At 49.6% G+C, this 19,665-nt stretch overlaps 1 protein-coding gene and 1 long non-coding RNA gene across 5 annotated transcripts in view; one reads left to right on the top strand and one right to left on the bottom strand.

Moving 5' to 3' along the window:
* Positions 1-19,665, bottom strand: part of SIGLEC1 (sialic acid binding Ig like lectin 1) — a 49,031-nt gene that overhangs the window by 455 nt on the left and 28,911 nt on the right. For 3 of the 4 annotated variants that reach the window (XM_039542634.1, XM_039542632.1, XM_039542631.1), the window contains 11 exons: positions 18,287-18,586; positions 16,602-16,862; positions 13,132-13,434; positions 12,212-12,466; positions 9,424-9,729; positions 8,712-8,963; positions 6,558-6,866; positions 4,868-5,122; positions 3,676-3,978; positions 2,119-2,218; positions 999-1,071 (listed from right to left, as the gene is read on the bottom strand). In XM_039542634.1, the coding sequence (XP_039398568.1) occupies positions 999-1,071; positions 2,119-2,218; positions 3,676-3,978; positions 4,868-5,122; positions 6,558-6,866; positions 8,712-8,963; positions 9,424-9,729; positions 12,212-12,466; positions 13,132-13,434; positions 16,602-16,862; positions 18,287-18,586 (2,717 nt within the window). The remainder of the gene's footprint in view (positions 1-998; positions 1,072-2,118; positions 2,219-3,675; positions 3,979-4,867; positions 5,123-6,557; positions 6,867-8,711; positions 8,964-9,423; positions 9,730-12,211; positions 12,467-13,131; positions 13,435-16,601; positions 16,863-18,286; positions 18,587-19,665) is intronic. The other variant, XM_039542633.1, reaches the window with a different exon arrangement.
* On the top strand, positions 296-13,378 carry LOC120407163. Its single transcript, XR_005599822.1, has 3 exons — positions 296-425; positions 12,364-12,484; positions 13,222-13,378. It is a non-coding gene; the product is annotated as an uncharacterized LOC120407163 (long non-coding RNA).

Raw genomic sequence — 19,665 nt, forward strand, 5'->3', positions numbered from 1 at the left:
CCAAACACGGGGCTCTGTTAACTTTGGTACCAGAAGCGGACCAGGGGCCATAGACAGTAGCACTGACTTGCTGAGCTAAAATCCTGCCCCCTGCCTATCTTTGACCCTCCTGCAGGGGTCGCTCCGCTCTTCTATTCTGAGCACTCCCTCTGCCCAGTGCCCGGCCCTGGACCCATCCGCCCTCAGCTCTGCCAGCCCAGGGAATGGGAGTGTGATTTCCCACCCTCGCCCAGCACTCTTCCTAGCCAGCGGGGTTAAATTATCAACATCCAGCTGGCGCCCGTCCGCAGAGCTCCATGGATGTCAGCAGGCTGGATCCCCAGCGATCGGCAGAGATCCACCACCGTCAACGGGCCAGTCAATGCCCACAGGTGCCCTGAAGCTAATGGAGCTAAGTCGAGTTGTACCAGCTGAGGATCTAGTCCGTAAGTAACCCCTGCACCCCAGCATGGATTGCATCTTCCCGTATGCGCCAGGCACAAAGAAGTACCCTCCTAGGTGAGGGGTGCGCGTAGCAGGGGGAAATGGGGAGACAGGCCCACAGAGAAGGTTCTCCATACCTCATCGGACCTGGAGGGTGAGAGAGAAGCTTGAAGGGGGAAGGACAGAGATGGGGGAGGCTGTGAGGAGCCTGCAGTTTTCATGCCCAGGCCTTTTTGATAGGCCAGCATATGCAGGGCAGGGTGGGCTGGAAAAAATTCAAGCCAGATCCTGTTTGATACCAACGCTGGCCCAGGATTTCAGCTCCTTACGCACCCCAGTGCATTAACCCCTCTTCCCGCTCCATCCCCATCAGTCCCACTCTCCTGAACTCATGTCCCCAGTATCCAACCCAAGGCCTGCTCTGTAGACAACAGCAAAGCAGCCAGAGCCTCCCAGTTCAGCTGGCCCCACTGTCTTTTACACCTTTGAGCAGCTGAGGGCCTGAGCTCCAGCTCTGGTGACCCCAGGCCAAACCCCAAACACGGCACCAACCCAGCCACACTGCGGAATCGCACCTGCGATTGGTCCCTTGTGCCGGTCAGTTCCATGGAGCTTTCGTCTTTTAGCGGCTTCACCAGCTTCATTATCCTAGGCAGGGGAGGAGGCGAGGGTGGTTAGCACTTAAGAGAAGATATTTTAGGAGCAGAAAAAGCCCAACGCGGCAGGCCCGCTATTCTGTCTGTCCGCCTACATCGCAAACCCTTGCTTGGATCACCAGCAGGATCTGAACCCAGAGCTGAAGAGCAGACCTCTGCTGCTTGAGTTAAAGGAACAATCCTGTTAGTAGTAGGCTGTTTTCCTGTGGTGGACCCACCACTAGTGAGGGGTCTGACACACAGTTTGCCAGTGTGTTATTCTCATGTGCCCATCATTGTGGTGTCTGATCACCAATGCCCCCCTCCATCAGCTACGACTCCTGAATACACATGCTCAATACAAGAGGGGCTGCCATTCTCTAGGGCCATTCAGTCATTGGCCTCTCCACTTAGACTGCCAGGGAGGGGTGTGACGAAGTGGGACTGGTCTTACTGGGGGCTGGGTACACATCCTAAGTATCTAGCAGCAAAAGTCCATGCAGCAAATGCCTGACACTCCGTCTCCTAGCAACTGATGGCCCGAGCACCTTCCCTGCAAAGGTGCTGGCTAAAGGTGTTGGAGACAAAGGGGTCAGGTGACCTCCTGGCCCGGGGAAAGAAGCTGAGCAGAGGGGAGGGGCCGGAGGGGGTTGGGCAGATTGGAGCTGGCTGGGAACAGAGGGGAAGCAGAGAGAGAGGGCTCTGATCCCCGAGGGGGGCTGTGGGGCCCCAAGATGGACCAAACTGGGGGGATCCTGTTATCTGTGCCTGCAAGACCTGTGTCGGACTGTATTTCTGTCGTCTAAATAAACCTTCTGCTTTACTGGCTGGCTGAGAGTCCTGGTGAATCGGCAGGGAGCCCGGGGGTGCAGGGCCTGACTCCCCCACACTCCGTGACAGGGGGCCAGTTGTGATGCCAACACCTGGAACTGGCCTGAGACCTGGCGAGGCATTGTGCACAAAGTGCTCAAAAACTCTCAAACTCCCAGCCCCTGTGAGCCAGCCCGATTGGACACCCCTAAGCTGCTTCTACGAACTAAAGCAGCAAGAGCCAAGTTACCTGGGCCACAACAGAACCACTGCAATGGCCAGAACAATAGCCCCCAGTGCGGCGATGAACATCCCGGCCAGGATCTTGTACAAGCGCAGGTCAGCGAGAGCTGAGGAGGGGAGAGGAGAGGAGGGTTATTCCGGCCAGTGTAAAAACCACAAACAGCTGCCCGCCCAGTAATTTTCCAGACACTGCTGTGACTCAAGTCACTCCAACAGGGGCAAAACATGGGTACGGGGCAGGAGGCGATGAATTTTGGAAAGGTGAAGTTGGCTCCCTGATGTATTGGATTTAAACTCTCCCTTGCCAGCCCCCTTCCTGGAGGGGCAGTGACGTGAGTTTGTCCGGTCTGACAATACACCCAGCACTCAAAGCCAGGAGGCTGTGTTCTTCTACCGCAACGTCCGAGTCTGCATGTCATCAATATGTTGTTTCAGTCATCGCATTGTGGCTATTGTCTGTGCTCCTTCACCTCCCGACGGACAGGGTCCGACCTGCGTGTGCGTCCCACTGCCCCCTGCTGGGTAGGATCAGAGCTCCAAGAGATCTCGGCGTTATTGTGGATGGTTCTCTGAAAACCTCCGCTCACTGTGCAGCGGCCGTCAAACGTGCGAACAGAATGTTGGGAACCATTAGGAAAGGGAGAGATACTAAGACAGTAAAAATCATATTGCCTCTATATAAATCCAGTTCTATATGCAGTTCTGGTCGCCCCATCTCAAAAAAGCTACATTAGAATTGGAAAAGATACAGAGAAGGGCAACAAAAATGATGAGGGGGATGGAACAGCTTCCGTATGAGGAGAGATTCAAAAGGCTGGGACTGTTCAGAATGGGAAAGAGACGACTAAGGGGGATATGACTGAGGTCTATAAAATCATGACTGGTGTGGAGAAAGTAAATAAGGAGGTGTTATTTACTCCTTCATATAACACAAGAACCAGGGGTCACCTGCTGATAGGCAGCAGGTTTAAAACAAACCAAAGGAAGTGTTTCTTCACACAACGCACAGTCACCCTGTGGAAGTCGTTGCCAAGGGATGTTGTGAAGGCCAAAACTATAACTGGGTTCAAAAAAGAATCAGATACTTTCATGGAGGACAGGTCCATCGATGGCTATTCACCAAGATAGTCAGAGATGCAAACCCCATGCTCAGGCTGCCCCTCAGCCTCTGACTGCCAGATGCTGGGACTGGACAATAGGGGATGGATCACTTGATAATCACCCTGTTCTGTTCACTCCCTCTGGGGCACCTGGCACTGGCCACTGTCGGCAGACAGAACACTGGGCTGGATGGACCATTGGTCAGACCCAGTGTGGCTGTTCGTGTGTGTGTGTGGGGGGGTGGTGTGTGTGTGTGTTTGCACATGTGCCTCACTGCCCCCTGCTGGATGGATTCAGATCTGCTCCTCGGAGGGTCTGTGCCCCCTGCTGGGTACAACGGTACTGGATGGCGGACACGCTGTAGGGAACAATCCTACGTTGTCTGTGGGGATGGATTAGATGGGACGTGGCAGAGGCTGATAGCTCTGCCTCTGTCTCACATCCCCCTCGCAGTCTGACTCACTTTGCGCACTGAAGTAGGAGGTGGCTGTCACGTTTCCCAGGGCATTGCTGGCCACGCACGTGTATTCTGCTGAATCCGCTGATGTGACATCCCAGATCTCCACTCTCAAGGTGTTGTAGGATGGAAACACACTGACCCTCTGGCTGGCTGCTGAGCGTGGGCCTTGGCTGGAAGCCACTAGTTGATCCTCTCTGTACAGGGCTAATTCAGCCCGTGGGTTGCTATCAGCTGTGCATCGGATGAGGCCCACCCTTGCATTGCGGTTCTCCAGGAAGGCGTTCATTGATGGGTTCCTTGGAGCATCTGCATGGAGGAGACAATATTACTGTTAAATCAGATGGCTGGACTTCTTCAACTGACAAAGAGGAGGTGACTGGTTAAGAGTAGCCAGTGGTGGTCTACAGTTATTTACTAGAACAGATCACAAAACAGACTTTCCATCCCATGAGAAATTCCAAGATTTCAAAATTTCATTTGTCCTGCTTTGAAATCTCGTAATTTTTTGCATAATGGAATATTTCTTCTCAACCTTATCCAAAAATTTCTTTTGGATACCATCAGAATGTTTCATTTCGACTTTGTAGTGTTCACTCTTCTGTTATATTAAGGAAATGAAGCATTTCAGCCTTATTGGAACAAAACATTTGGATCTTTTCACAACAAAACGTTTTACTGATTTCCCCCTTGAAAAATTCAATGAAATGGATACATTCCAGGGAAATGTTTCAGTGTTGTCAAATCAGCATTTTCCAAAGGAAAACTGTCCCCTTGTAAATTGTTCGACTCACTCTATTATTGACCTTCAAAGTGTATCTGAAAACAGTGCTACACAAGCACCAAGAAATCACGTTAGCCAGGCTTTTAGTATCCAAAGGGTGAGAGGCGAAAGGACAGGGGAGAGAGGAGGAGGGGAGACTGCAGGAGAAGAAAGAGGTTGTTTCAATCATTGTTTGGTTTGGTTCATTTAAAGGGAGGGGACGTTTGCGTCTTGATTTTGGATTCTAGATGCTCGCCTAGTTCAGAGCGGGTTGGGTCTGGGGCTCTGCCTTGGGCCTTTGTCTTAATTTTACTCTCATAGAGCACAGGGCACATCTATGGCTCTATGGAAATAACAGATAACAACAACAATGAGATCCCAAGTTGCCTTTATTTAGTGTGAACAAATCAACCCCCAAATCCCCTTGACACTCACAGAGCACATCCAAGCTGACCAGGGCAGAGGTGGCACTTCCTCTCCTCCCCTCTGCCCGACAGTGGTATGACCCCGTGTCGGTGCTGGAGACCCTATCAAGGTGGAGCGACCTAACAGGACCATCCTGCAGCCACTTGCTGTTCTTATACCAGGTGTAGTTGGTCTCGCCCCCGAGCCAATCGGCAACCAGGCAGGTCACGTTGACTGTGACTCCTTCGTGTATTTCCTGAGATGGTTCAATCACGATTCTGACAGCTGATGGGGAGAAGAGATCAGGAAAATCAGCCAAATGTATTCTAGTGGGAACCGGCAGAGCTCCATGTTTCATGAGATTAGCTACTCATCAGCAGAGCTGTTTAAAAATTTTCATCCGAACTCTTTTTTTCAGATTTTTTTTTGACAGAATGGAAATTTTTGCAAGAAAATTTCCATTTTTGCTGATTTTGGAGGGCTTTGTGTGTGCGTGTATGTGTGTTTAAAAATAATGACTTTTTTTTAGTTTTCAACAACTTTTGAGGTTTTGGTTTTTCAACGAAAACCAGAAAAATTCTGCAAAAAATGTCCACAAAAACAAAAAATGTTACTCTTTGTTAACATTTTCGACAGAAAATAATATCCATTTTCCAACCAGTGCTAGTCATCTCGGATTCCAGTTCCAATCTAGCCCAAGGTTAGACCCTTCTGATGGCTGTTTGGTGTGTCTTAGTCCAGATGCCTCCTCCACAAAACCCACCACCATAATTGGCACTGATCGGACCCCTTGTTGGCTCCCTTTGAATGGACCAAAGAAACGAACTATCTACTCATTGCAAGAGGTGGTCCCTCCAGGCCAGAGTTGGGGCATGGAGAAGCATGTGTTGGGTATATGACACCACCATGGCTTGTGAAGATAAAGATAGCATTGGGGGAACGTGATTTTCAAAGCAGTCTAGGGGATTTTGACACATATCTCCCTGTGACATTATTGTATGCAGTCTTATTGTAGCTACGTCAGTCCCGGGATATTAGAGAGACAAGGGGGTGATGTAATATCTTCTATTGAACCAACTTCTGTAAAGATATTACCTCACTCACCTTGTCTCAGTGACATTATTGGCAGCTATGTGTCTAAATCCCCTAGACCGGGGTTCTCAACCTTTTTTCTTTCTGAAGCCGCCCCCAGCATGCTATAAAAACTCCACTGCCCACCTGGCGTTAGTGCAGGGCAATTGCCTGGGGTCCCACACCACAGGGGTTCCCACGAAGCTCCATTGCTCAGGCTTCAGCTTCAGCCCTGGGTGGTGGGGCTCAGGGCCCTGGGCTTCCCCCCCATGCGCTGCGGCTTCGGCTTTCTGCCCTGGGCCCCAGCTAACCATGCTTGGAGGGACCCCCTGAAACCTGCTCGCGGAACCCAAGGGGCCCCAGACCCCTGGTTGAGAACCACTGCCCTAGATCACTTGGCAAATCTCAGTCTCAGCCTCGAGCATTGTCAGCCTAGCACCAGCTGCTAGCACTGAGCATTCCCCCCAAATCTGCTGCGATGCTCAGATCAAGATTTAAACCTGAGTTTCCCCAGAGATTGCAGGTGCACAAGATCCAGATCCTGCTTTGGCCCCACCTCGTGGGATCTGAATCCAAATCCCCTCATAGCCTGTGGGTGCCCTTGGGAGAGAGCACGGCATGGAAGGGTTAAAAAGACACCTGCACTCACTCTCCACACCGAAGCGCACAGATGCTGCGGCACTGCCATAGGTGTTGTTAGCTGAGCAGACGTACTGGCCTGCGTCCTCCAGCACGACATCCTTCATCTCCACCTTCAGGGAGTTGTGGGACACGTGAACGCTCAGCCGCTGGTTGGATGAGCCCTGAGAACCCTGGGTGGAAGCCATGGGTGTGCGCTCAGCCCCTCTGTACAAGGCTATATCTGACGGTGGGTGGCTGTCGACAGTGCATTGGATGATGGCCTGGCGCCCATCCTGGGCATCTAGGAAGGAGCTGAGTGAGGGCTTCCTTGGGGCGTCTGAAGGGACAAGAACATGTACTTGAGTTAAAAAACAAAGACAGTGACTTTCTTCTGGAAGGGGGTTGCACAGTTTGGCCAGATGGCTCTGGGGACGGGCAGGGGGTAGGGAGTAGCTCTAGAAAGGAAATGGTTTTCCTGCTCTTTGAGCATTTTTGAGATTTAAAAAACTCTCCCTGTCCCAAATCAGGATGGAAAATCGAAATCTCAAGAACTTTCGCAAACCAAAAATCTGAAATTTGTTTTTGAACATCACAATCAGAACATTTTGTTTCAATAATTTTGGATACATTTTGTTTCAATGTTGACCAATTCATATTTTTTACATGTTTTGTATTTTCAGTTAACTTTCATAGGGGGAGCCGTGTTAGTCTGGATCTGTAAAAAGCGACACAGAGTCCTGTGGCACCTTATAGACTAACAGATGTATTGGATAGGGTGACCAGACAGCAAATGTGAAAAATTGGGACAGGGGGTGGGGGATAATAGGAGCCTATATAAGAAAAAGACCCAAAAATCGGGACTGTCCCTATAAAATCGGGACATCTGGTCACCCTACTATTGGAGCACAAGCTTTTGTGGGTGAATACCCATTTCGTCAGACACAGTGAGTATTCACCCACGAAAGCTTATGCTCCAATACGTCTGTTAGTCTATAAGGTACCACAGGACTCTTTGTCGCTTTTTTGAGTTAACTTAAATTTCTAAATGGGAAATTGGTTTGAACCAAAATACATTTAGAAAATGTCGAAATGGGATGCTTCGATGACTTAGAATCTCTCTTTTCCAGAAAGGTTTGAAATGGGAAATTAATTGAAACTGACCCTTTCCTATGAAGCGTTTAGGCTCTGAGGAATCAGTGTTTTCCAATGAAAAAACGTTTTGTTACAAAATTCCCAGTCGGTTCTAGCGTGACGCTTATAACACTAGGCCCCTGGTCAACTCTCTGACTAGCTCAGTGGTGACTGGACATCACCGGCACTTGATGACTATCCACCGATCTGTGTGACGTGACCCAGAGCCTGACCCGAGTTGTTAGGGAGCAGCCACCACAACTGGTGCCGACTGCCTCCCGTCGGCAGTCACAGCAGAGAGGCCGAAGGTGGAATGGGCCACAGCGAATGGGCTTCTCCTCTGTCTCCAGGCCAGGCCGAGGCACAGGCAGGCAGCAATGCGGGGAAAGCCCGTGGGGCTGTGCCCACTGGTAACAATGCTAGGGCAGATCCAGTGCACCCCATGCCGATGTCCGTTACACTGGGGTAAACACAGAGTAGCTCTGCTGGAGTCAATCTCTTCCTATCTCAGGTATTTTGAAGGCCCTGAATCACTGGTCCCTGAATCACTGTGGGGTAGCTTTGCTTTGGAGAAACTCTGTTCCTCTGGATTTAGGCTGCCACCACTGAAAGCAGGTTCTGGCCCAGTATGTTTCTATAACTGACCCCATCTGAGCCAATAGCAGGATTTGACCCGAGGGTTTACAGAGCTAAACGCGTGAGTGAAAGGACGAAGCCCGTTCATTAGCTGGCAGCAACGGCAGACTTATTAACCTCTGATGTGGAGCAGCCACTAGAGGGGGACAAAGACCTTCCCTTTCTAGTGTGGGTAATGTTTCCACTTAAGATATTTAAAGCTAAATACATTTCAAGAATTTGACCCATTTGGGTTGTGTCCAGCAGGGAAATGTCACCCGTTCCCCAGAGAAACAATGATCTCTTGTCCCTGGAGCCAGCCCTGGCAGGCAGCCAACAAGACTTGGTTTTGTGATTGGCGTCACCTGCACTGGGAATTGGGTTGCATGCCTCCATCTGAGAGGACGTAACATTATCTAAACCACAGGCAACTTACAGAGCACGCGCAAGGTGGTGGGCAGAGATGTCCTCCTTCCCCTGTCATTGTGAGCCGTGCAGGAGTACGAGCCAGCATCAGTGCCCGCCGCACCACGGATCGTGAGGGAACTGCCAGGGCCCTCTGCCAGCCATTTGGTGTTCTTGTACCAGGTGTAAATGGTGCTCGGCCGGGCACTGGCATCCTCACAGGTCAGTGTGATGTGGTCCCCCTCACGTACATCGGGACCCGGTTGGATCACAACCCTCACAGCTGTGGAAGAAACCAGAGCAAAGCTGGAATGGATACAGCTGGAGCAGCCCTTTGAAACCAACAACTAACAATCGGAGTCAGCTTGGTAGAGTGTTACAGATCTCTGATCCTCTGCCCCGTTCTATCCCAGGCCTGGCATAAGTTAGAGAAGCATGGGGGCTGCTCTAACCTACACACCTGGCAATGATCTACGTTCACCAGCCAGGGATAGCTGGAGCGCAGCATGTTTCAGCCATATCCGCTTCCTTGTCTCTACACACCCCCTATGCTTGGGTCAGATGGCTCTGTGGCTTCTTTGTCCACTTAGTTAGCAGTCTCCTGGCCAGGAGAATCCCCAGCAGAATAGACAGGAAGATTTCACTCCCTGCTGCAGCGGGAGGGCAGTGGGGGAGAGAATCTGCCCCGAATTCCCTTCTAAGCGACACTGGAGTGCAATGGGAGTGACAAACTCCATACTCACTCTCGATGGTGAAGTATACAGAGGTGCTGGCTTCGCCGATCGCATTGTTTGCAGAGCACACATATGTCCCTTCATCCTCCAAGGTGACGCTTCTGATCTCCAGTTTCAAGGTGTTAGGAGAGGATGAGACGCGTAACCTCTGTCTGGATGCTCCGTCACCTCGGGAGGAACCAGAAGCAACCAGCTCATCAGCTCTGCGCAGGGCCAGTTCTGACTGCGGGTTACTATCAACAGCACAGATGATGATGGCTAGCTTCCCATCTTGAGTCTCCAGGAAGGACTTCACCCAGAGATTCCTGGGAGGATCTACAAGGAAGGAGGATTTAATTTGACTTCAGAACTTTAATGTGACATCAGCGACTCACAAATTATTGGGTACCTGGATGAAATTCCCTGCCCTGTGCTATAGAGGTGATTGGACTGGATAATTGAATGGCTTCTTCTAGCTTGGGACTGTGTGAATCTGTGAACTAGAACCAGGAAGGTTTCATGAAGGATCCATTATTAGAGCTGGACAAGCAATTTGTCACAGCTCATGGAGGGGAGGGATAGCTCAATGGTTTGAGCATTGGCCTGCTAAATCCAGGGTTGTGAGTTCAATCCTTGAGGGGGCCATTTAGGGATCTGGGGCAAAAATCTGTCTGGGGATTGGTCCTGCTTTGAGCAGGGGGTTGGACTAGATACCTCCTGAGGTCCCTTCCAACCCTGATATTCTATGATTTATTCAGTGAACTTTGCCTCTTTTTTTCTTGAGTTCCATCGTTATTCAAAATTACTTGGCAGGGGATTTCTATGACTGACTCTTGGCCTGTCGCTCGTTCACAATGAGCTGTTCGTGATGAGTATTCAATACAAAAATTCAAGCTGCATTGATTGAACACGTTGGTGTCACATGGTGTGTCACTGTTCCCTGATTGGATGAGTGTGACTCTAAGACTCAGGTTTCTGGGGGGAAAAAATTGCAAACTCGCTTTTCATCAGTATTCTCTGGAATCAGCTGCAGATTCTCCACTTTTGGCAACTTCTTTCCTGGGAACACTAATACTCATGGAAAATAAACACAAACAGGGCAGTGTGAATGTAGGCAGTGTGAACTCAGTTCAAAATTCAGACCCATTGGCATGTGCCATATTTAGCAATGTTCACTCCACTTTCTTGCCTCAGCACTTGATACTCAGGATAAGGAGCGTGAGGAGGACCCCTGGACTTGTTGGCTGAGTTTTGGGGGAACCCTAGGGTTGGGTGTTAAGTAGTGCTGGTCACCAGACTCAAGGAGATCAATTTGTTTTACTCAACAAAGAGAAGCTTAGGAAGTGATTTGATCACAGTTGATACGTGCCTACACAGGGAACAAATATTTAATAATGGGCTCTTCAATCTAGCAGACAAAGGTCTAACACAATCCAAAGGCTGGAAGTTGAAGCTAGACAAATTCAGACTTGAAATAAGAGATGCATTTTTAACAGTGAGAGTAATTAACCCTCGGAACAACTTAACAAGGATCATGGTGGATTCTCCATCATTAGCAATTTTTAAATTAGGTTGGGCTGGTTTTCTAAAAGCTCAGCTCTAGGGATTATTGGGGGGCAGATCTCCGGCTGTGTTATACAGGAGAGCAGACTGGATGATCACAGTGGTCCCTTCTGGCCTTGGAATCTATGAACCTCTGAAAAATATTTTTAATTGAAACTTTTTTTAATGAACATAGAAAAACCGGAAACCAAAAATGTTTCCGTAAAATGTTTTTTTTGGCTTTCGTTTAAAAAAAATGGTTTCCAATAAAAATAAATCAATTTTTCGTTTTCAAAAATCAGAAAATGTTTAATAAAAACAGTTTTTGAAAATGGACCACTTTTCCGTTTCCTTTTTTTGTAAATTTTTCTTGGGGAATTTTGAAAAATGTGAAAAAATATCAACACTTTCTGCCAAAAAATGCTTGGTATTTTTTACCCACATCTAGTTCCAGGTGAGGCTGTGGCTGGTGGTAACAGGGAGGGCCGTGGTTCTGGCTTGAGATGAGATTTGGCAAATTCTGAATTTACCTGGTTTCCGGCTGAAACTAGCTCAGTTTGAACCACTGTCCATCCCCTTCCACACCTAGACGTGACCCTTTGCAGCCGCCTTACTTCCCCACAATGAGCTCCGCCCACCCTTCTCCCTGCTGCCCACGCCCTCCACAGCGACCCATTGACATGTCCTCTAACAGCTGACTCCTAAACTGATGGCCAGGTTGGGAACCAGCTGGGAGCACATGCCCAGTATCACGGGCAGATTTCCACTCTAGGGAGTCAGGATGGGACAAGGAAACCTTCCCTGAGCCCCACCCTTTACCTGACACAATTCCCAGATCCTTCGAACCCCCAGTTCCCAAGGGATGGCTCAATATTTTTAGGCTCAATCCAAACACGTCTCTTGCTAATGTTTGGATGCCTTTTCTCCCCTGTGTGGTTTGAGTGGGCACAAACCATGGAGCATTGTCTGCTTTCTAAAGACCGGGGGGCAGGGGGAAGACCACACTATGCTCCTACAATGGGGTTCCTCTAAAGACATAGGCTTTGCCTTGCAGATCAGGCCATAGGTCCACCAGCTCTGGGGTCTTGTCTCCAGCAGTAGCCAAAGCAGGATGCTTCGGCAGAAGTGCAGCCCTCCCCTCCCCACTAATGTATGGAGGGGTCCCTTATCTAGCCCCCCTGTCTAGGCCAGTGGGCTGGGGGCTCTGGGCTGCGCTGGTGGATACAGAGGCATTTTTCTCTGAACCTTGCACAATTCAACTGTGCAAAGAACTTACAGAGGACGTTCAAAGTGCCTGGGGAAGAGCTTCTAACCCTCTCCTGGGTCTTCACCGTGCAGTGGTAGGATGCAGCATCAGCGGTGGTGACCTTGGGAAACACGAGTGACCTGCCAGGGCCCTCGCTGAACCATATGTTGTTCTTATACCAGGTGTAGTGCGGCATCCCCGGGGCATCACTGTCAACTGCACAGGTCAGGTTAACAGCAGCCCCCTCGTGGACATCCGGTGAAGGAGAGATCCAGACCCTTGCAGCTGGGAGGAAAGACTAATGTGAGAAAATGTTTATATACTATGGGTGTGGATGGATGGATGGATGGATAGATAAGGGGTATGTATGGAGATGGACAGATGGATATGACAGTTATGTAGAGGGATGGATGGATGGATACAGCGATATGTATGGGGATGCAAGGATTAGAGAGAGAGAGAGAGAGAGAGATACAGGGATAAGTATGGGGAAGGATGGACAGATAGATACAGGGGTATGTAAGGGGATTGATGGATGGATGGATGGATATAGGGGTATGTATGGGGATGGATGGACAGATGGATAGATACAGGGGGTATTAGGTGGATGGATGGATATAGGGGTATGTATGGGGATGGATGAACAGATGGATAGATACAGGGGGTATTTAGGTGGATGGATGGATATGGGGTATGTATGGATGGATAGATACAGGGGGTATTTAGGTGGATGGATGGATATGGGGTATGTATGGGGATGGATGGATGGATAGGTAGATACAGGGGATATTTAGGTGGATGGTTGGATACAGGGGTATGCATGGCTGGATCTATAGCTATAAGAGGTATGTAGGGAGGTGGCTGGCTGGCTGGATACAGCAGTATGTAGGGGGATAGATGGATCCAATTCCCATGGCAGTAGATGGATCCAATTCCCATGTTGCACTCACTCTCTGCAGTGAAGTTCAGTGAGGTGGTGGCGTTGCCATACGCGTTACTAGCGGAACACACATACTCTCCTTCATCCTCCATTACCACAGCCTGGATCTCCACCTTCAAGCTGTTGTGTGATGAGGAGACACTGACTCGCTGTCCGGCTGCAGGGTGGGAGCCCGTGGTGGAAGCCACAAGTTCGCCTCCTCTGAACAGAGATACCTCTGACTGTGGGTCACTATCAACAGTGCACTGGAGAATGCCCAGCTGCCCATCCGGTGTCTCCAGGAAGGAGGTCAGCTGGGGCTCCCGGGGCGGATCTGTTGGGGTGAGACACTCGCATTAAGGCACAGTGAACATGCTCTTCATCTGCCTCATCTTGAGCCTTTAATGCCACGATTCCTTCTTCGATCAGCAAAGCCTTGTTTCTGGGGCTGCCGGCCTATTTCACCCGCCCAACATTCACAGTCAGCTGCTGGAAACGTCTGTGCTGGATCCCTTCTCCCCTCTCTTAAGTCAGCAGTTCTCAAACTGGGGGTCAGGACCCCATTTTAATGGGGTCACCAGGGCTGACTCAGACACGCTGGGGCCCAGGACCAAAGCCTGAGCTCCATCCCCGGGACCGAAGCTGAAGCCTGAGCCCCACCACCCAGGGCTCCAGCCCCCAGGTGGTGGGGCTCAGGTTACAGGCCCCCTGCCTGGGGCTGAAGCTCTTGGGTTTCAGCTTTGGACCCCCTGCCTGGAGCAGTGGGGCTCAGGTTTTGCCCCCACACCCAGGGCAGTGGGGCTCGAGCAGGCTCAGGCTTCTGTCCCCCCTCCTGGGGTCATGTAGTAATTTTTGTTGTCAGCAGGGGGTCACGGTACAATGAAGTGTGAGACCCCCTGTCTTAAGTCCCTTTATCCTGTAAGTTCTCCATTGCAGACACTACCACACTATAAATAATAGAAGGAGAAGAAGGAAAGGCAGATCCACCCAGAAGAATCTGATCAGACCAGCCCATTCCCATTTGAAAATCTAAATTAAAGAGTCCACTGCAAATACATTTTAATTTATATTTGTGGTTCGCTTCTGTTCCTAGAGCTGGTTGGGAATTTTCGATGCAATTTTTTGGGGGTCAAAAATTTTTGATTCATTGAAAATGAAACTGCTTGTGAAACAGTCGGTTTCAACAAATCTCTGGCCTTGAAAAACGTTTGGAAAAAAAGTTGCAAAAGATTTGAAATGAAAAAACAGCAGTTTTCGAGTTCAAAATGACTTTGTTTTGAAAAGTCAGTCAGTTAAACCTTTAAAAAAGGTTAACAACGAAAGAAAAGTTCAAAATCAAAACAAAATGGTTTTGAAATGATCAAAACAAAATATTTCCATTGATCTGGACCTGAAGTTTGGTTTTGTTGTTTTTGTTTTTTCAGTTTGCAGAAAATTTTTGAGATTTTGGTGTTTGATCCAGATTCAGGATGGGAAAATTTTTCCAACTCCTGAACATTTTCACAGGATGGGAAAAACTTTTCCCTCTTGGCTCTGCCTCCTACAGTGTAAATGCCATGATACAGGTGGGCAGCCCTATATATGCTTATTGCTGAGCATTCCTGATGAATAGTCATTGATATTTCTTCCTGTGTGTTGATGAGGGCAGCCCGGAGGGTCCAACGAGATTCCTTATTTAAGCAAAGGCCCAAAAGTGCAAGTGATGACACTTTAACAGAAGGGCGACGCACAGGGGTGCTGGGAAGAGGCTGGAATTGATTCCAGCTGCCTGGTTACAAAGGTCACCGCTGGCCTGGCACAGCGGGGAGACATGTCCATTAGCTGCTTCCTTGTGCTATCCACTGCACAGCCGTTAGCGGATTCATTCTCACAACATGCCTCGGAGGCAAGGGGTCTGTAAGACCTCCATGTTATGGTTGTGGGACTAAGGCACAGAGAAACTATGGCCCAGACCTTCAAAGCCTAACTCCCACTGAAATGGGTCATAAGAACATTAGAACGGCCGTACCGGGTCAGACCAAAGGTCCATCTAGCCCAGTATCTGTCTACCGACAGTGGCCAATGCCAGGTGCCCCTGAGGGAGTGAACCTAACAGGCAATGATCAAGTGATCTCTCTCCTGCCATCCATCTCCATCCTCTGCTGAACAGAGGCTAGGGACACCATTCTTACCCATCCTGGCTAATAGCCATTTATGGACTTAGCCACCATGAATTTATCCAGTCCCCTTTTAAACATTGTTATAGTCCTAGCCTTCACAACCTCCTCAGGTAAGGAGTTCCACAAGTTGACTGTGCGCTGCGTGAAGAAGAACTTCCTTTTATTTGTTTTAAACCTGCTGCCTATTAATTTCATTTGGTGACCCCTAGTTCTTGTATTATGGGAATAAGTAAATAACTTTTCCTTATCCACTTTCTCAACATCACTCATGATTTTATATACCTCTATCATGTCCCCCCTTAGTCTCCTCTTTTCCAAACTGAAGAGTCCTAGCCTCTTTAATCTTTCCTCATATGGGACCCTCTCTAAACCCCTAATCATTTAGGGTCCTGGCCTGACTCTTTCTCCAGGATGCGTGGCCCGCACCGTCTCCTGCTCTGCTCAATAAGCCTTTGATACAACATTGGCAAGGGGCAGGGTGAAACCTGTGCCCCTTCCATGGTCCCTGTTCCTTCTCTGCTCAGGCAAATTCCTACTGAGGTCAGCGTGAATGTTACCAAGCAATACGGGCTCCTGCCTCTGGCTCGTCATGATCAGTGCCAGAACCTCTCTCTCTAGAGCCATCAGAAGTGATAGGCTGTCCTGGAGCAGGGCCCTGGTTCATGGAATCTCGGCCAGCCATGGCCTGTGGCAGTCGCAGAGCTGTGCAGAAACTGCCATCTTCAGTTCAGGGGGAGATTCGTGATTTGGAAATGTCTTTGGTTCCAGAATGGAACAAAATCAAATAATTCTGAAATTTCCTGCTAGCCAAAATTCTGAAGAAAAAAATAAATAAAATTTCAGGTCAATCAAAATGTTTCGTTTTGACAACATTGAAACCTTTCGTCCCAATTTTGTCTTTTTGTTTTCATTTGATGTGATGTTTTATAATAAAAAGGGAAAAAATCAGAAACCAAAAGTCATGTCGAAACGGAAAAGTGAAACGTGCTGGTCCGAGAAGGCTGCAATGGAACATTGGACCCGATTGAAATGCTCTTTTCACCTTTTGATTTCAAAACAAATTTTCACGAAAGATGATGCATTTCTGCGAAACGTTTTGCTTTAGGTGAATCAGCATTTCCTGCCAGGAAAATCTCCCTTTGGAAAATTTCCAACCAGCTCCGGGAATAGCCATCCTCCAGCAGGGGCTCTGGAGAAAAGCAATGCACCCAGCCCAGGGCGTAGTTAAGCAGCGATGCAATGCAACGGTCTGCTCCAATATCCACTGACATCAATGGGACGCTGTCCACAGACCTCCATAAGAACTGGCTCAGCCTCCACCTGGATAAACAATGTCACTTACAAGAGACGTGTAAGCTGACGGCTGGGGAGATGCTGCTGCTGGTTCCCTCGGGGTTGTGAGCTTTGCAGTGGTAAGAGCCAGTATCCCCACTGGTTATGTGTGGAAAGGCGAGGGAGCTGTCTGAGCTCTCTTGAAGCCGGTGGCTGTTTTTGTACCAGGTGTAGATGGCGCCCTCTGGAGCATTTCCTGTCACGTCACATGTCAGGGAGACGACATCCCCTTCCTGCACATCCGTGGAGGGCGTAATTAGAACTCTGGCCGCTACAGGATGGAGACAAAGCACCACAAAGAGAGAGAACAACAGCCTGGATCTCAGAAGCAAGTTGAATCCTACCTCTGGCCCCACCCTAGATGGCCCCAACATGCCAAGTTTGGATTTGAATCCAAAATACAGGGGCTGCTATTCGGGCAGTTCTCATTCAGCCTTTTATATCCAAGATGGGAAATCCAGATCTGGAAATGGTTCTAAAGCTCCCACAAAATCCAGGGGGACAGAAGTTGCATTCAGTGTGTCAGCTCATTACAGACACAGGCTTGAATTGCAGACTCTGGATCCAGATCCAAACTTCCCTGAAACTCAAGCTTTGGGTCTGGGGTTCTGATTTTGGCCTAACCCTAATTTCCATCACCATCCGTCAAGGCCTTTTCCTCTCCTCCTTCAAGAATCCCCACCTGCCTCAGTTTACACCACTCCAGTGCACTTCACCGCCCTCCCCATGCTGGCTCAGGTCTTGGCAGCGGCATTCGAGCCTCACTCACTACAAAGTCAATGACTGTTTGCCTGAGGAAGGACTGAGCAAGGACATCAAGATCTAGTCTGTGGTTTATAAGCTTCTTGGGGCAGGGATCTTTATCTGCCTGCCTGGGCGGGACTGTGCACGCCTCTCGGTGCTACATCAATAACAGAGCCCCAAATGCTCCTGCTGGTGCTTTACAATCAGGATCACCCACCATTACTATGCTGCCGCCTCTGCAGTGGAACATGGCAACTGTTTCTGCAGCAATGCTACATAACAGGTTAGGATAGGAAGTGAAGGCTTCGGTGTCCAATAAACACACCAGAGAGGACTTAGGCCAAGTACTCATTAAAATACCCCTGAATGCAGAGAGGGCTCTTCCTCTCCTAGGGTGATGGGCAAGTCCCACCCGAACACTCCCGGGAGTTATTCATCTAGGGGCAGCTCCCCTGCTTAACGGGTCTCAGATGCTCAGCTACATTCCTCCTCATCCCCTTCATTACAGGTCATTTCCCTGCATATCCTCTGCCCTTCCCAGCTACACACAGAAGACCCAGGGCCAACCCCTCCCCCATCTCGTGGTATTTCTAGGTGGGTGCGTACTAGGACTCTCCATTCTCACCACGTTTCCAGCCTCATTTTGTAGCCTGGGAAACCTGGTCCAAGATTCGGAGAAGTAGCCAAATTTGAAGGTGTTTCTCCAGACAGACCCTATGAAACCTGTAGCCAATCACCTGTCTCTAGTGCAGGGACCCCGCCTGTGCCAGGGCTTCCTAGGAGGTCCTCGTCCCCGTGGAACTTCACGGTGAGAGCAGGGATCGAACTCAGATCCCGCTGCTCCTGAGGCCCTAGCAGCACGGGATCTAGGACACACAGATGAGCAGTTCTGCGTGCACCCAGCAGAGGGCAGTGCTGCACACGCCCGCTAACCGTTTCCTCCATACTCACTTTGCACACGGAAGTACAGGCGGCCGGAAGATGTGCCATAGGCATTGCTAGCAGTGAAGTGATAGTTCCCTTCGTCCTCCAGCGTGATGTCCCGGATCTCCACCCTGAGGGAGTTCGGGGAGGCAGTGATGCCGATCCGTTGGGCAGCTGCAGTCCTGGAGCCGGGGGAGGCCACGAGTTTGTCTCCTTTATACAGGGTCAGCTGGGCCGGGGGGTTGCTGTCCACCACACACCGGATGATGGCCAGTCTGCCCATCTCCGCCTCCAGGAACGAGGTCATTCGGGGATTCCTGGGGGCATCTGAAGAGATGGGAGCAAAGATTGTCCTTGAGTTATAAATGTCTTGAGGCTTGTTTAAATACCCCTCCTATCCCTCTTGGACCATCCCATAGCCACCTAGATCCTCACCATCATCATCACTCTGCTGCATACCACAGCCACTAGAAACCTTACAGGGGACACAGCAATGGAACTCAAACTCCTCGACTGATTGAGCTAGCAGAGAATCGCCATTAGCTGTGAGCTGTACTGGGGCTATGACACACAGAAGAAAAGCTCTGACTCCATAGAGTAGAGAGAATCTCACACACGAAGGCACATGATCACATGCTAAAATACACACACTCTCACACATTCTAACACACACATGCTCACTTGCCTGCTAAAATACACACACATGCTCATGTGTGTTCTAACACACACACACAGTCTCACCAACACCCACACTAGCCGGTTAATTACAGACAGGCTATTTATTGTCAGTTCTGCTCAGGTTTTAGCTTCCTATGGTGACCCCTGAAAAGAATAAGTTATTATTAATTACAAAAAATACAGCCTGGCCCCAAATCTACTCTTGCTGGCCGTTCCAGCTGGCAGATCTTCAGCGGAGGAGGCAGTCTCTCATCAGCAGTGACCAAGTGGAGGGCAGAGCGGAAGCTGGTACTAATGACCGGAAGCAGGAGAATGAGTTTCTGAGGTTTTGAGACTGACATGAAGAAACCGACAGTGAATTTTAAAAAGCCAGGCGAGCAGTTTGGATCCTAAAGCAAACAGCCCGGCTGTGCGAGGACAGGAGGGGTTAGACGACAGCACAGGGTCTGCATGCGGGCTGGTCGCCAGAGTTCTATAAGTCACATCTGATCACAATGTTTCACAGGTAGCTTCTCTCCGGAACAGACGCACGTGTCACCCATTCGTACTCAGGGTGGCGCATGGTCCCCCTCTAGCGGTTGGATCACCTGGAGGTCGGTGGGCTGGCTCCAGCCTTGAGCTCACAGCCCTGGGTATTTTAGCACAGGCAGCGGGAGCTCGTGCTTTTAGAGACAGGTCCCTGTTTGGGGCATAACAGGGTCTTCAGCTTCCATGTGATTCGGCCACTA

This window comes from Mauremys reevesii, linkage group 5, assembly GCF_016161935.1.
Source record: "Mauremys reevesii isolate NIE-2019 linkage group 5, ASM1616193v1, whole genome shotgun sequence".
Taxonomy (NCBI): Eukaryota; Metazoa; Chordata; order Testudines; family Geoemydidae; genus Mauremys; species Mauremys reevesii.